The 17,353-nt window shown below is 34.8% G+C and overlaps 1 protein-coding gene across 1 annotated transcript; it reads left to right on the forward strand.

Annotated features, from left to right (window-relative positions):
• Window positions 1-2,025: 2,025 nt before the first annotated feature.
• Window positions 2,026-16,646, forward strand: LOC577037 (protein DD3-3). Its single transcript, XM_796784.5, has 14 exons — window positions 2,026-2,239; window positions 4,889-4,942; window positions 5,427-5,513; window positions 6,709-6,804; window positions 8,127-8,265; window positions 8,821-8,937; window positions 9,791-9,958; window positions 10,448-10,653; window positions 10,935-11,036; window positions 11,468-11,620; window positions 12,155-12,325; window positions 13,036-13,271; window positions 13,550-13,766; window positions 14,251-16,646. Exons 1-14 carry the CDS (start codon window positions 2,169-2,171, stop codon window positions 14,735-14,737), a joined length of 2,304 nt encoding a protein of 767 aa, XP_801877.1. The 5' UTR covers window positions 2,026-2,168; the 3' UTR covers window positions 14,738-16,646.
• Window positions 16,647-17,353: the final 707 nt, after the last annotated feature.

Below are 17,353 nucleotides of genomic sequence, written 5' to 3' on the forward strand. Positions count from 1 at the left end.
CGCATAAAACACATAGGCACAATATTGCATGTCTCTTTGCGCTTTGCAGAACAGAATGCAGAAGAAATGGTGCAGCACTGGGTTCATTACAAAAAAAAGACATTTTACAAAGTGCGAAATAGTGATATGTTTCAAATTACTTCTGATTTGTTTTGTATGTAAGTATAGGAGGCAGGTAAGTGAGAAAGAAAGAAACAAAGAAACAAGGAAGTTTAATATGTTCATAGCAGGGCTCTGTCGAGAATCAGGCACTCTGTGGTACTAAATGGGACTAACATAATAAATGAATAAATATGTGAATGATTGCTGAAATGGATGTTAACATCACAAAGAATTGACTTGCCTGAATGACAAAGGTCCTCTTTATTAGACTAACATGCAAGTATAAAATTTATGATGTGACAAAGTATAATTGGATTTGGCGAGTGTCTCTTGTCATGTACCTTGCACAAAGCTTCCAACATAGCATGTCACTTTTACATTTATAATTTTGTTATTTAGTACGTAGACTTATCGTATATATATATATATATATATATATATATATATATATATATATATTATATATAAACTTCGACGTTCTTTTAATACATGTATCTGTAAGTATAAATAATTTAAATTAACCATATAAATTAAAACTTGTAATTTTGATCCCATCCTCTCTCTCTCTCGCTCACTATCTGTCTCTCTCTTTCACTCTCTGTCTGTCTGTCTGTCTCCTCTGTCCTCTCTCTCTCTATTTCACTCTATCTTCTGCTCTGCCTGTCTCTCTCTTTCCCCCTTTATATCTTGTCATTGAAGATTTTTAGTATAAGAATTTTTTTACAAATATTTTCTGTGCTGTCCGATTCGTATTCATTTATTTTCAGATTAAAGCAAGGGCTGATGTAGACCCTATATTGTAAAGAAACATTTATAACATTAATATAAAATACATTCTGATGAGATAATACTAGTAATATTGGGTTCAAAACATCAGTGGGAAGCTATTATGCTATAGTTGTCCCAAGTTTTCAATTTATGGAAAGAAATTATGTAAATCATGCGCAAATCATTCCTTTGCGTTATTTTTCAAACTGAACATATTCGGAAATTCTGAGTAGAATATCGTTTGAATACGGAATTCTTATAGAACTACAGATCAAAAATATATTGAATAAAAACAATGGCAGAATACACCCCTGATCTCTCATGATAATGATAATAATAACAATAAAAAGAAGAAGAATACACGGTATACACCCATGATCGCTCATGATAATAATAATAACAATAATAATAATAATGATAATAATAACAATAATAATAATAGCAATATTTACAATAATAATAATAATACTGATAACAACGATAATGACCATGATAATCACAATGATAACAATAATGCTAATGATAATAATAATAATACTATCACTAATAATAAAATGATTATGATGATGATTAATTTGATGATTAAGATAGTAATGATAACCACTTTTACGTTGAAATCGTGAATCGCATGTTAGTTTTGAAGTATCTTGAAGTATACTCTGATAGAAATAGAATGAACCATTTAAAAGGACACATATTCTCCATCGTACGTAATGTAGATCTGTTATATATATAACCATGGATTTTACAAGTAAAATCCATGGTATATAACAAATAATTATACTTTCACTATGAATACATTGGAACGCGGAAATACCCAAAACCTCCAGAGCGTGGAACTTCCTTCTAGTCATAAAGCATCTCTTACTACATTATGTGATTCGGTTTTATAATTGTCAACGCCCCTTTAATACACAATATTGGGAAAGTATGAAACTATTGATTCGTTTAATGACCCTTTAATTATCATTATCGCTCGATTTTTACATGTTTAATTTGACTGGTATTCTAAAACAAGTCATCTTGCCGTTAAACAGGTTTTAGTTTGCTCTACAATAGAGAACTTTTTATTTTGGCGCGGAGGAAGATCAACTTTGTTGACGCAAAATCATTGTTTACATATTTGAGTGACAGGCGGGGCTTCAAGCGATTCGGTGTATTTGAGGGAATAGAATTGCATGACTTTGGGTATAACAACTGGTAGAATTTGGCAGACGTAGAAGTGAGCGGGCTCATTTACCGTCATTTGGAGGCAGAGCTCATGTTTTCCTATTAAAATATCAGTGTCAAAAAACAAAATGAAGATATTTGCAGCAGTGTTAGCGGTTATCGCAGTGGTAAATGCAGATATTTATATGCACAACCCAAGGTAAGTTGCTTAACATATTTAGTTTAGACTTGTGGCTTTACGTCTGTACTATCCGTGAGTAATTAGCGAGTGCGCATGTACTGTACCAAGTCATGTACATATTATATAAGGGACGTATACGGTAACATTACAAATATGATAATTCTGGTATGGGAGATGTGCATTACGGTCGACATTATGCACAATCAAAGTAGACATACGATGTAGAGTAACATAATAAAATGATGGCATTTTGCAATGATAGCTTGCCTCTATAATTATATGGTATAGTCCATGTAATTAGTTGTATATAAAGTTCTATACTTATATGTGTGTGTCAGTGTGTGCAATATACAGAATCCCAATATACCATTTCACAGAAGATATATGTGTGAGTTTTTTTTATAACCTCCAGTTGTTTTATATTTTTTATATAAGTGAATAATATATGTACAATTGACTTATAAATTAATTTAATGTACTTTAAGTTTACTTTCAATTGTTGCTTGTCGTACCAGTACTGTAATGGGTTTTTTTTTTTAAATTACGTTTATGTTTAAGCAATTAAACATTGAAAACATTTATTTATTTCATTCAATTGTATGTTTGAATTACACATTGGAGGAATGAAACAAAATTAGTAAAAAAAATATTAAAAAAGCCTCAAAGGTATAATTATGATATAGGAGGAAGCAGCTCATATTACAATGAGGCTTTAAAAAAAAATTTATTGCCCTTTGCGACCGACCCAATAATCTTAAAATCTATCGTCAGGTTTTTTTTTAAAACCGTTTTTTAGAAGAAGAAAAAAGTTTAATGAATCAAAAAATTAATGTAAAAAAAACATGTAAAAAAACAATAAAAACTGACAAATATCAGCCCAAAGAGGGAAAAAAAGGGGGGGGGGGAAATCAACCAACCGCCCCGGGCCAAAGGGCAATACAAAATATTTTTCTTTTGGGCCTAATTGAGTCTGATAGTTTATCTTTTATCAGCTCCTGGCCTGCATCAACTTTTGTTTTGCTGAGTAAAAAAGTCAAAAGCAAATTGGTGTCAATTTGATGTGTGGTGTAGTAATAAGTGCATTATAGCATATAAATGTATTAACATATATAATTCTATATATTTCTTTGTGTTGAGGCCGAGCATGTATCTTTCCATCTATTAATTATTGCCAACCTTGTATGTAGCTGTCATTTCATAGAGACAATTGTGTCTCCAGGGTAATGATTTTGAAGCTCCATATAAGTGTGGCACCATGTGCTGTTTGGCAAGTGCCCTTGCCCCCCCCCCCCCCTTTTATAGTGACTGATCCAAGATTTTTTGAATGAAAGAAAACTGAGGCAGCAGGGCCATTGTGCAAGGTGCTACTTAAAGGTTGACAGTGTGTCCAAATCTTCACCTTGTGATCTGTAGAAAGAAAGAGATGTCTGGAGGAAAATATTGAAGAATATCAGAACAATTTTTTTTCAAGATTTCATTCTATAGTTAAAGGGAATGATAAGGGGAAGGTAACTTGGTTGGCACGTGTATGTTGGGAGACATAATGATACATTCCCAAACTAATTGGTAGCTAAATGAAAACATGAGGTACCAGTAATGAATGTTCACCTACCTGCACAATGAATAAAGGACCACTGTTGTATACAGGATTGCATACTAATTGATCTTATATTGCACTGGCTGGCAACTAAATAATAGGTCAATTGTCTATCAACCAACAATATTCTGGCCAAACTTATACCATGCTTTTACAGAGAGGGTTGTTATTGTCTGCTTATTCAGCTGAATAAGTTTATGGGGGTCTCCAGTAACATTTATTGTAATAGTGATCTTACTGTATCATGTTGTATTAACTACTCAATGGTTCCACTACCCACCAACCAACCAAACTGCCCTGACACAAAGTCAGAAGAGGCCCAAGGTTCAGTTATTAAATTTCTTTAATTTGATTTTAAGTAATTCATTGGGTGATTTCGTTCAGCCAATGGGCAAATTATAAACCCCTTATAGGTACTGTATGATAATGATACAAACTTACAAATGGGCAAGATAATGCAGCTTATAACTTAAACAGTAAAATAATAATTGATAATTATAATATTTGATAATTTTACGTACTGAGGGGCAGGATTAACTAATAAATAATATTGATATTATTCTAATACTGAATGGTATGGGATCAATTCACGACAGGTTACATGCATGTGATTAACATTTAGCACTTCAAGGGTGGTTGAACTCAACCTATTATTATGCAAATGAATTTACCAGGAAATAGAATAACACAGGCTGAAGTGTCATCCTGTTTACCAATCCCTCTATACAGAATATAGAGGACCCAAATGTACTATCATTTCAGGTTGACTTTCTCTGGGAAATTAAAGTTGTGATTTGTTGTGAGTGATCATGTACAGTATGTTTATATTTCTATCAAATTGATTTGATACTTTCATTTTTGTTTGTTTCTACTGTAACTTTTTCATTCTGAAACAAAATGATATACCAATGAAATTACAGGGAAATACTTGAGTGGGCAAATATATAACAGAGATATGTGATCCCTGACGCATATCATAATTGGATTTGTGATGCAACTTTTGATAACATATGACATGAGATAAGAGTGACAAAGTACTTACTTGGAATTTCTGATTTATTTTATTTTAGGGGAAGCAACAACAGACTTGATGAAAATGGAAGAGAGAGAAATAATGGAAACAGGTGAGATGTTATTCTTGATCAAGTTGAAATATAATGAAGGTTACTCTATATATGAAATATTCTGTACAAATGTCCATTTGTCATTAGATGAACCGTGGAACTATTCCTGTATGTCTTTGCTTTCATTGTGTGAGATAATGAGACATTATATGACAGTCATTAAATTGTTGCACATATGCCAAAAAGGGCTATGTAGTCAGAATACACATGCTATATATACAGGTAATAATTTGTTATGGTATTATGATGGTACAATATTTCACAAAATTAATAAAAAAACAAAAATAGTTTTCATACAGTAGTAGATGTAATTCAGCTTTAGATGACATTTCAGTTTGTCATGACTAAGGAATACAAAAGCTTAGTTTTTGAAGTGTTTGAACGTGACTTTTTTTTCTAATTGTTAAATGGATGTAATGTTTTAAAGCAAATTTTTAGGAGAACACATTTTGACAGTTTATGCTTTTTACTTGTATTTTCACAGAATGTTTGACTCCCAGAACAACAATCGAGGAGGTTACAATGTGGGTAGTTTGTACTACACTGCTGGTTCAGTACTACCAATAGAATGGTGAGATGAGCCCTTAGCATCCTATCAAATGAAATAGTCTCACAACATTTCCTAATGTAGCAGTGTTAACCCTGTTTAATAATACTTAATTTTAGATGAACGAAATATACATCATTTTCCCCATTTTGGAATATACTGGTATAGATAAATATCTGCAGAGATACATAATCTTTTTATCCCCTGCATGGTGCATTCTTAACATATTAATTCTTTTTAAATGCCATGATGAAAGACACGAGTGATGTAGATTTATTAATGTTCCAAAATAACTGCAATGATCAAGCTACAGTAATGCCATTATTCCACTAGAAATTATTCCTCTCTACGACCTTAACCTTAGTAATAATAGTAAGTTAATCAGATAGATTGATGCCCAGGGATCGAGAGAGGCCATTTAATTGACCTGTCATTAATCACTTCCTGTCTCTACGTCTGGTGAGGCTGATCATATTCCTTAGCAACAGTTGTAATGTTTCACTATGAGGCACAGAATGACATCAGATGGTTTAGTCAAAAAATGGGTTTGGCGATCAAATCAAGTGATGAGTAATTAGCTAGGGTGTACATGGATATAGCTTCCACTAAACACTAAAAATGCCTGTACAAATAATGGCTTCTACTTAACATGTACATGCTACATAGAGTCATATATTCTTGGAATGTAATATGCTACATAAATATCAAATACAGTCAAACCTGTCTAAAGCAACCACCCAAGGGAAACACAAAAAGTGGTCTTTATAGACAGGTGGTCTTTGTAGACAGGTTCCTTTAGTACATGTTTCAAGGGAAACAAAACATGTGGTCTTTATAGACAGGTGGTCACTAAAGCAGGTTTGACCGTAGTAGTAGTAGTAGTAGTACAGTGTGTAGTAGTAATAGTAGTAGTAATAGGAGTAGTAATAGGAGTAGTAATAGTAGTAGTAATAGTAGTAGTAGTAGTAGTAGTAGTAGTAGTAGTAGTACAGCTTTCTTTTAATTAACATCCTTTGTGTTATGCACAGCCAGGCAGTAGGCCTACCGATAGGCCTATCTTCCAGACTTGCAACACATTATAGTTTCATTGGCAGCCACTTTGTGTTTTACAAGTGGACTTACATGTATTTCATTCACTAGTTTCATGTAATGCTACAATATACCTGTAACAATTGTGCTTCATATAAGTCTAATTAATGTATTGATTTTTGTTTATTAGGACTAACCAGCACAGCTGTGGAGATCCAAATGCCAATTGTGAGCTTGTTATGCAATACATGTGTGGAGAATGGGTCAGAGATGGAACTACTACCACGTGAGTTTGCTCTTCATGCTGCCAATCTTAGAGATTGAAAGAAATTTCAAATACAGAGCTCTACATACCGGTATTGCCAATTTGAAGGGGAAAAAATCAATTTCTTCTATGAAATGATGAACCATAATGGTGTTATATTAAGTTGTTGATACCTATCCCTAGTCTCCTTCCACAATTCTGATTTTAAATCCACTTTCAATGTTTATATACCCAGTAATAGCAACATTTTTTTTTTTTTGGGGGGGGGGGGTGGGTGATCATTTCTCATTAAACATGTAAGTGTAAGTCACCAAAAAAATTGGAAGTAAAAGAATAAGGCCTAAAAAAAAAATTGATGACTTGGCGTAACGGGTCACTGAAAATTAGGGTAGGTAGGGCGATTTTTTTTTTGTTTTTTTTTGTTTTTTTTGTTTTTTTGTTGTTGTTGCTTATATTTGCATACATGAAATTAGCCATTCATACACATACATACATACAGTGACGTAGATAGGTCCTCAGACCTTGGGGATGATCTGATGAGAGGGGTAGACCACAATATGTTCAAATAACTCCACGCACACACACACATATATATGGACACACACATATATGGACACACACACTGTGTGAGCAAAGTGAGCAAGAAATTGTTGAAATCTTGATCACCTTGGGACCTGGGGGATGCATACATACACCTGGCCCCCCCCCCTGCATACATACATGTACATGTACATACACCCTCATGCACATAAAATGCAAACATATGAACGCATTAATAGGTTTCCAACAGACCCCAGCCTGAGATATCTCAGACACTGTCTTCAACAGGATAAACAGGTGAATATTTAGGTTTAGAAGGGCTGTTCACAAATATTAGTATTTTCACAATGTATTGACTAGCATTTTTATAACTTGTCTAGAGGTTAACATGTTAACATTAATACATGTATCCAAAATCTTGAAGAAGGAGGGTTTAAAAAAAAGAGTAGCCAATTACAACTTGTGAAAATATTTACAATTGTGAATGGCTCTGTAATAACAAACAGTTAAAAAATGTCTCCAGTATTTAAGAATCCTTTATCAAAAAAAAAAAAAAAAAACGTAGGGTCGGCGATAAAAATAGGGTCGGGCGGGTTACGCCAAGTCATCAATTTTTTTTTTTAGGCCTAAGGTAACCACCACATCCACACTTTTACAAGCTGTTGTTTGTCTTTAGTAGTTGTGTTATTGAAACTGTGTGTTCAAAATTTCAATGAAGTCCAATGGATTTTCTGCTTGTTCTTGTATACTTGGTTTTATGCTAAAGTGATTGGTATTTGTTTTTGTTTTTTGTTGTTGTATAGAACCATCCCTGAGAACCCTAACCAGTGTTATAATTATGACTGTAACACAGACATCCGATATGGTATGAATGAGAACTTTGATAACTACCTCAATTGTAAGATTCGCCAACGTGAGGCCAACCTCTTTACAGCTGACCAGGTAAGTACCATTATTCCCTTTGTAGCTCTCTTCTTTGTATCCAACCAACCAGAAATAACAATCTGTGCTTTGTTGTATAAAGAGAAAAGCAACAATTGGCACCCGAAATGTGTTGCTTTCCAATTATATTTCACTATTATTCAATGATTAAATGTGTCCTGTATATCTGGCATGGATCAATGTTCTACTCATATACAGTTTAAGCACAGTATGACATGTACTTTGAGAGAAGCTATCATAGGTATTTAACTGTTTATTTTACGGAAGATGCATCTGTTTACAATGTGATTTTATGACAATTACTATTAAATTATTATCTTTATTACATATATGTTAGACATTGAGCACTATATAATCTTTTTGAGGGATAAGTGTTACATTAACAAAATGTATGTTATATGTTTGATAAAGTTTGATGGTGAAGGTTGAAAACTTGTACATTTACTTCCCTGTAAAGAAAGGATGCGTGAACTACATGTGCCCCCTGTGTTCTTTCTCTAGCTCACTTCAGTAGCATCCCACTAAAAGCATACTTTTGTGTTTCACAATATATAGAACCTTAACGGGGAGACTGCAAGGTATACCAGACAGAATCCACAAGGAACTAGGAGGGGGTATGAGTGTCCAGAAGAGAGGGATCATTACCCTTACTGGGGTCCTACCCCATGGATGGTAAGTGGTAGAAATAGCACTGGAGGGGTGTAAGTATTACCTACCTGGGGTGCTAGCCCTAGGGGTGCTAGTCCTAGGGGTGTTTCACAAAGACTAAGGTCGACTTTAAGTTGGACTTAACTATGGCAGGCCATTCATGCCACTGATTGCTCTCATAATATGAACGATCAAAAAATGTAATTTCTGTAGAATTGTGAACATGATTTGTACGTCCCTTGAGAGACCAATGCCAGTAAATGGTGAGAGCAAACAGTGGGATGAACGGCCTGCCATAGTTAAGTTCAACTCAAAGTTGATCATCTTAGTCTTTGTGAAAAACTCCCCAGGGATGGTAATTGGTAGAAGTGTATCAGTTATGCAGGTGTGGGGTATACATTGCCCCCACCCCCCCCCCCAAAAAAAAAAAAAAAAAAAAAAAAAAAAATCATGACAACTCTTTAAAGTAAAGATTTTTCCCAATTGTGAACTTGCTTAGATTCCTTTTCTCTTGTGCATTTCCTTCAAATATTTTTTGTTGGTCTTATAAAACTTCAATTTCACAAACTTCAATTACCCACAATCTTTACAGACTCAATTATAGCCACAATTATTGAATGCTACCTGTTAAGACTGACACCCCCCCCCCCCCCCCCCACCCGTCAGTTTAGCATAATATTATTTGTATATCTCAGGAACTGTAATTCAGACATTGTTTTTTAAGTTTATTGAATTAGATAAGAAGAGATCATTACTTTTACTGCTATCTTCTAGTGCTGACTTTTCATACTGTTGTTTTGTTTAAGATCAATAAATGATCTATTATCAGATTTTATTTGATAACATGTTTTTTGTATTCTCCCTTTGATGCATGAAGGACATTGCTGTTTTCACGAATGATGCAGAGCGATGCGAGTACTACCAAACTGAAAGTCAAAATGTGAAATCACGATGGGCTTGTGACCTTCCCTTCTCCTATTTACAAGAAAACAGGAATGCTAATCGTAACCGGCCAGTCATTCCTATCACTAAGGAGGCATGTGAGGTAAGATAGGGAGCAGGTAGACTCAAGGATACTCAAAGCAATCTCAATATATAAGCTCATACAATACACCTTTTCTTAGTAAATGACAGCCTGGTATGACTACAGCTATTTTTAAAAACAAAAGCCATGAAGTTAAGCATGTTATACCAGAATATCATTTCCCCTATTTAAAGAAAATAATTTATATTGGCATTTCTTTGTATTTATATTTGTCTTTCTCCATTATTAATTCCTCCCAGACTAAGGCAGTGAACAGGCCAGTTTCTTATTTAAACTAACTTATTGTAATAGCAGTAGATAGAAAGAAATGTAAATGAATCCAAACAATACTGTGCATTTGTAGCTTATCATGCAGTCACTCCGTCATTGTAACATAAAATGTAGATATTAGCTTACGGTGTACAATTAAATTCCTTCGCTCATGAACATCCAGTGTATACTTCCATTGTAGTGGTAATATCATTTTGTTTACTCATTCATTTTGTGCAGGCTGTAGAGATAGAGAATGCTGCTGGGGGTAATGCAACCTTTGGAGTCTGGAAGGAATATGCTTCATTTAACATGTCAGCTCCAGCATGCAGAGAAAACCATTGGAGTAGAGATAATCACCTTGGTAACGGAGTCAACGGACAGCCTAACACCTACAACTGGACTATCCCTGAAACTCTTAGTGAGAGTTGTGTTTTACGTATAAGGTAATTAATCCTTTATTATCATTACATAATACGGGTTACTCCAGTATATGATACATGCTATACCGGGTACTAGAATGTTGCTCTTTTATTTACACAGAGTATGCTGGTATGTTGTTCATTTTATACCAGTTTGTGGCAGTACCCTTTCGTCTTCATTTTTCACACTGAACTGAATATGTTTTTTTGTATTACCAAACTTATATAACTTTCTATGATATCATTGTAAAACTCATGTTGTTACACATCAAACTGATAAAGAAGGGTCTTTGTTGTATACCCAGGTATAACATTTCTACTGGTGAGTTTGATGGCTGGGATGGTTCCACTACAGCTGAACTAAATGCAGAGGGAAACCAAGAGAGCACACTTGATGTATATACAAGGTAGGTTGTAGACAATATTTAGTGGCTTTAGGGGTAAGTCATATTTCAATGAAATTACTTGTTGGCATTAATTCATAATCATTTATAGATTAAAGGATTATACATAAATGTTTCATTTGAAAAATGTAAACTTTAAATACATGTGTAAGATATAGTTAGCTTTTTCTGCCAGAAATATGTTTGAGCCAAGAGGATTCAGATCAAGATCAAGACAATATGCAATGTTTTATCTAACAATACAATCTTGTAACATGAATAAGAAACTATATTGTTGTCTTAGAACTCTTCAGTGGGACAGCTGTGCTGTCATAATAGCACAGCTGAGCAGGGTGATCCTTTGGAAATAATTCTGTCATTATATTATGTTTGTTATATTCTGTAAATAAATAATCAATCACTAAAACAACTACTCTGCAATGATTTTGTTGTAGATATGGTTTAACAGCAGAAGAAGCTGAGGATAGAGGCTATGTCTTTGAGAACAATCCTAACGTTGAGATGTTCACTGATGCTGCTAATGGAGATAACTTCAATCTACAACTTGCTATTAACACAGCTCAACTTGGTAGGACGTTTCAAGACAGGTAAGAACAAGATACATAGAAAAGGTTTTGTGTGCAGAATGAGATGCTTTGATAGCTTTATGAAATATGAAACTTTTACTGTTGTCATAAAGCTCATATTACATACTAGGCAGCATGTATTGTGTTTGTCATCCATCATTCCTGTGAGTTTTTATTGAAGGTACCAGTAATAATTGTATGGCATGTCACAAAATCAGCCCACAGTGTTAGACAGTAACATACCCATGTAGTAATAAAAGACAAAATGAAAAAATATTGAAATTATAATGACAGACTAAACTCTCTCTCTCTCTCACTCCCCCCCCCCCCTCCCCCGAAAAAAGAGAAATTTCATTAGTTATGATGACTGATTTTTTTTCTTCTTTCTTTCAAGGTGCATTATGTAAATATGCTGTAAAAAAGGCAAGACTGAAGGAGCTGTTTTTCAACCAGTTTAATGTACACTTACCATATACAATTCAATGATTCATTTTTATTTGAAAAGTTGTAAACCCCTCTTGAATCACAACCATGCCATTTTTTTTCTCCATTCAGGTCTCATACCTTTGCCATTCGTGCTAAGCCTGCAGAGGTCGCTGCTAACACTGTGTACAATCTCAACGTAAGAGGCAAACGAGGCAACATTGTTCAAGTCTTTCCCGGAGTGGAATATGATTTTGTTCCAAATAATTTGGAAATGATGCCTGGAGATTTCGTTCATCCACAGTAAGTAGCTAAAAGGGATTGTTTTCAGAATCACGAAAAAGTCAATTTAAATCCTGTTTAGCTTAATAGTACGACATACGTTCTCAAACTATTTTCTTGAAGAAAAGTGTGGAACTTCATTAATGACAATCATTTATATTTTCCAAGCTTTAATGCAAACTGTATGAATAAAAACAATGTTTCTCTCATAATGACACAGTAGTAATTAGGCATAATCTTCAGATATGATATTTCTCCTGCATCCTGGCTTCATGTATTTTCATTGCAGAGACCATATAATCTTAGAATTCTTCTTTTTCCTCCAATCTTCACTTTATGAATGATTTAATCCATCCTGTTTGACAATCTTTGATTTATTGTTTAGATGGACTGGATCCAATTCAAATACCATATAATCTCAGAATACTTCTTTCTCCTCCAATCTTTACTTTATGAATGTTTTAATCCATCCTGTTTGATGATCTATGGTTTGTTGTTTAGATGGACTGGATCCAATTCAAAGACCATATAATCTCAGAATTCTTCTTTCTCCTCCAATCTTTACTTTATGAATGATTTAATCCATCCTGTTGACAATCTTTGATTTGTTGTTTAGATGGACTGGATCCAATTCAAAGACCATATAATCTCAGAATTCTTCTTTCTCTTCCAATCTTTACTTTATGAATGATTTAATCCATCCCGTTGACAATCTTTGATTTGTTGTTTAGATGGACTGGATCCAATTCAAATCCAAACAATAATGATGGTCAAGGCCGTCAAGGGACTGACCGTAGCAACATTGCTTTGCTCAAAGAACAGAACTATGAGGAAGGTACAGGAGCCTACTATGAACCGTTTGGTGTGAGTGGGCAGTATGGTAACAGCTATCCTAAACATCTAGCAGATACATCATTTGTGGGATTAGCTGCTCAGACTCTCATAAACATGGCTGTTCTGCAACCAGGTAAGTCATCTGAAGATTTTTAATTTTAAGAAAGGTTAAATTGTAGAAATAGAACCTATAGTTTGGAAACTAGTCCTTCCTTTTTCTGATGTAACATTTTAAGGCCTAGTCTGTAGTTCAGTAAATCTATCAGTAGGTTATTTCAATTTAATGCAATTTGAAATCTCTTTTGATGTTGCTGTATTTATAGGTTTCAAGTCCTAACATAATTTGATGTATGTGTAACCGTGCAATCTCATAGTGGTTGACCCTTGACCCATATCAATTTGACCTTGCAGGTCAATTTCGAGGTGAGATGTCTGAGTTGGATGATGCTGGTACTTATTTTGATGCCAAGCCTCTCAAAGTCACAGAGACTGGGACGCACCACTACATGTGTACAAGGAATAATAACTTCTCCAACCGTAGCCAGAAGGGACGTATGAAGGTTGGTGTGGAGCAGACAGCTTATAGTGCTATTGGCTATACAGGAGGCAATGTGACTACTTCTCATAGGTGAGTTAGTCATGAAGCTATGTTGATTTGATTTGATTTGATTTGATTTGATTTATTTTCCACTCAAATATCCACAAATTAAATGACATATACAAACCATACAGTAATACAATATATAATAGAACAAATGAATTATACAAGTAACAAAATACTGACAAGTATGCTCGTAATCAAATAAGATTACAGAGTACATTTAAGTTTGAGAATACGACAAAATATTTTATATTGCTTGATTTAACTGAGAGGGGAAAAAAGGCAATCTCAGAATAGCTAGGCTTGTTGAGCGAGATTCCCAGTATAAATAAAATAATGGACCATCAACAACGTGCATCAAATTCTGCACATGTCCGCTCCCAGAGAGACCATGTTATCATTGAGCTACCAGTCATTCTTCATGCTATGTTCCATATCATCAAACTGAACGGTTTTCAATCAAAGTGGCATTGTTTGTATCATCATAACCTTTCTTTTTTGTAATGTGTAGTGAGCTGAACTTTGGTCGAGGTTCCCTGGATCATTTAGAAGACATCAAGGTTGTTGAATGGGATCCCCAGCAGGGTAAGTGGGAGATAGAGCGAGTTGATGGTTCACCAGATGATATCCCAGGAGATAAGATAGAGAGTAACTTTGTGACCATCTACCCCACCGGTCAAATCACCACCGCTGATGAGACCTTCACTCTTCGCCTCTTCCTCAACGGATCTACTTCAGATGTCGTTGAGCTCTTCCGTAGCGACCCAGAATCCTTTACAACTTGGGAGAAGGTTGAATTCAGCAGACAAGGCAATGCTCTAGCTGTAGAGACACAGAGTGGTGGGACTTATGTAGCTACAGGATCAAGTAATGCTGGCCAGATTGCTGGTATTGTCATAGGATGTATTGCAGCAGCAGTCTTGATCATTGGTGCTGTGGTCTACTTTAGAATGCACCCTGAGAAGCTTACTAATCTTACCAAGTCAGGTCCTGTTTAACATAAGAGCTATTATGACAGTCAAGGTGCATGCCTCATGCCTCAATGTTTGAAGACCAATGTTATATATCTGTTCAAATTGGTTCGCAGATTCTATTGCAAGTTATTTGCATTTGTGACACAACTTCTCAAAACCATTAATATGTTGCGAATTCAAAAAGATGGCTGGATTTTTCTGAATAAGTGTCATAGATTACTCCGAGTAATCCATGGTGTTACAGTGGGCTCCTTGGGAGTAACTACTTCATATATTACTGGAGAGTTGGAATGTCTATTTTCAGAAAATATACACATAATCAAAAAGTATAAGTTGTGCGAATTATTGGTGGTTATTATTGGAGTAAGTCACTTCAAGTAAATAGTTTAATAGACAAGCCTAGTCCTGACATCTAACAATAGAATGACACAAAAACTCTTTAAATGTTGCACACAAGCTGTTTATATTCTACTCATCTGTGTTTCTAGATAAACTTAATTTGTTCATCTTTCCATAAGTATTTCAACATGTACATGAGAACATTGTAAATATAAGATATATCTATAATTTTTACATAGAAATTCATAATTTCTTATGTCTAGTTGTCATCATGTCCTTATTACGTGTATTATAAAAAGCACTTTTTTCAATGTATATTGGTGTACTTAATATCTTTCATTGTAGTACAGAGTTCATACAGATGGGTTTCAGTCCTTTTGGAGAATATTGATTGGTGTTAGAGGAAGATTGGTCTCTAGTAGAAGGAATATGTTTTATACAATGTTTATAATTCTTTCATGAGACAATGTTTTCTTAGTCACTCAAACTGCGAATACTTTGCTTTCTTGTGATGTTTTGAGTTTTTCTTGATAAAGTGTGGTCCAGAAATCATTTGTGCTTGCAGGATTAAAAGTTGTATCTTTACCAAATATTCCAATGTCTTTCAAGTTAGTTACACCCTCCGACTCACTGGTACTTCTTGAAGAATGAGAGCTTTTTTAAAGAGAAAATATATTGAAGAAATATTTTATTTGTATGGTTATCTGATTCTGATTTCAATGTGCCTAATAATTATCTTACGATTGAACGAGTTTTGCAAGGTGTTGATTTCATTGCTTTTATCTAGATACCTTGCCTGCAAGTCTATTTCGTGTGTGATACTTATATTTATATCAACAAAAGTACTATTGTGATCTGATGAACATGGCATTAATTTCATAACTTACTTGTAGATAAGTGAGCAGAAGTAATCATGTTCTCGCTGTTGTATCGGTAATAGTTTGGTTTACAAATCTATCAAAATGATATGAAGGAATCGGACGAAGGGGATTTATTTTAAAAATACTAATGGGTAAAAAGAACCAACAAGTGAGCAATACTGCTGTCAAATATTTACAATGTGAGACTTGTGTGTTGATAAAGGTGAATACTTCATAGGATTAAAAAAAAGTAAACATCAGTTTGTGGTGCTGTTCCGTAAAGATCAGTCAAAAGGAAAATGAGTTGATCCTGCAATGGACAGTTTCCTGTATTTCCATTCCTTCTGCGCTCATGATGTTCTCACAGGCTTTAGATATGTCTGTTGGCATCTACTTTGAACAAGGCATAGTTTTTTTTTCTACATGATTCTCATCCGCTGGTCGGATAATGGGAGGAAAATGAATAAATGGTGTTATCATGTAATTGAAAAGAGAAAGAAAAATATGTTCTTAAAGATGAACTGAGAAGAAACAAAGCTCCAGTTTGGTGGTTGAAATCTAAGACAAATTCAGACTGATGATTTAACATTACTTGGCTACATTCACATGGTATATAATAGCTAACACTATGATAAATTGTAACTTCATTACATGTAACATTTCTCACCGACTGTTTATGTAGGTGGATTTTTTGCAATAAAGCCATTTATATTTTTGCACTTGACATGGGAGAATAGAAAAGGTGTAGACTTGTATTACTTGAACATTAAAATTCCAAGCTAGTTGTGCATGAAGAAAAATGAATAGTAAAATGATGGAGAGAGAGAGAGAGAGAGAGAGGTGGGGCGGACAGGGTAGTGAAAGAGAGAGAGAGAGAGAGAGAATGGGGGGGGGGGGACTAGTAGACTGATAGAAGGAGAGAATAGAGGGTGAATATAGAGAGAATGAGGAAGAGAGAGAGAAGGGGGGGGTTGGAAAAAAGAAAGGAGAAAGAAAAATACAAGAGAAAGAGAGGAATGGGGTCGGACGGGGTAGTGAAAGAGAACGGGGTATGAGACAGACCGACGGGATGTGAGAGATAGAGAGAGAAAGATAGAGACAGACAGATAAGGAAGGCGAGATGGCGGCGGACGGGGTAGTAAGAGATTGATAAATAGAAAAGAGAGCGAGAGAGACAGAGAGTGAAAGAGAGAGAGAGAGAAAGGAGAGAGAGATGCATGGGCAGACGGGGGTAGTGAAAGAGAGAATGATAGAGAAAGAAGGGGAGAGAGAAATGGGGCGGACAAGGGTAGTGAGAGATTTATAGAGAGAGAGAGTTCAACAACTGAAGTGATATTGGATATGGAGGGGATAAGAATAACAGGAGAAATACATAGTAAAGACGACATCGAAGATTAAGGAATTCCACGTTTTTTTCTTCATTTGTTGCAATCGTTTTTAT

This window comes from Strongylocentrotus purpuratus, unplaced genomic scaffold (assembly GCF_000002235.5).
Source record: "Strongylocentrotus purpuratus isolate Spur 01 unplaced genomic scaffold, Spur_5.0 spur5_scaffold_6, whole genome shotgun sequence".
NCBI classification, from domain to species: domain Eukaryota; kingdom Metazoa; phylum Echinodermata; class Echinoidea; order Camarodonta; family Strongylocentrotidae; genus Strongylocentrotus; species Strongylocentrotus purpuratus.

Excerpts from the sequence above, each read along its gene's own strand:
- LOC577037 (XM_796784.5), top strand. The coding sequence starts at position 2,169 with ATGAAGATATTTGCAGCAGTGTTAGCGGTTATCGCAGTGGTAAATGCA. Across the intron at positions 2,240-4,888 it reads ATTTATATGCACAACCCAAG|GGGAAGCAACAACAGACTTG; the intron begins GTAAGTTGCTTA and ends ATTTTATTTTAG. Across the intron at positions 10,654-10,934 it reads AGTTGTGTTTTACGTATAAG|GTATAACATTTCTACTGGTG; the intron begins GTAATTAATCCT and ends TTGTATACCCAG.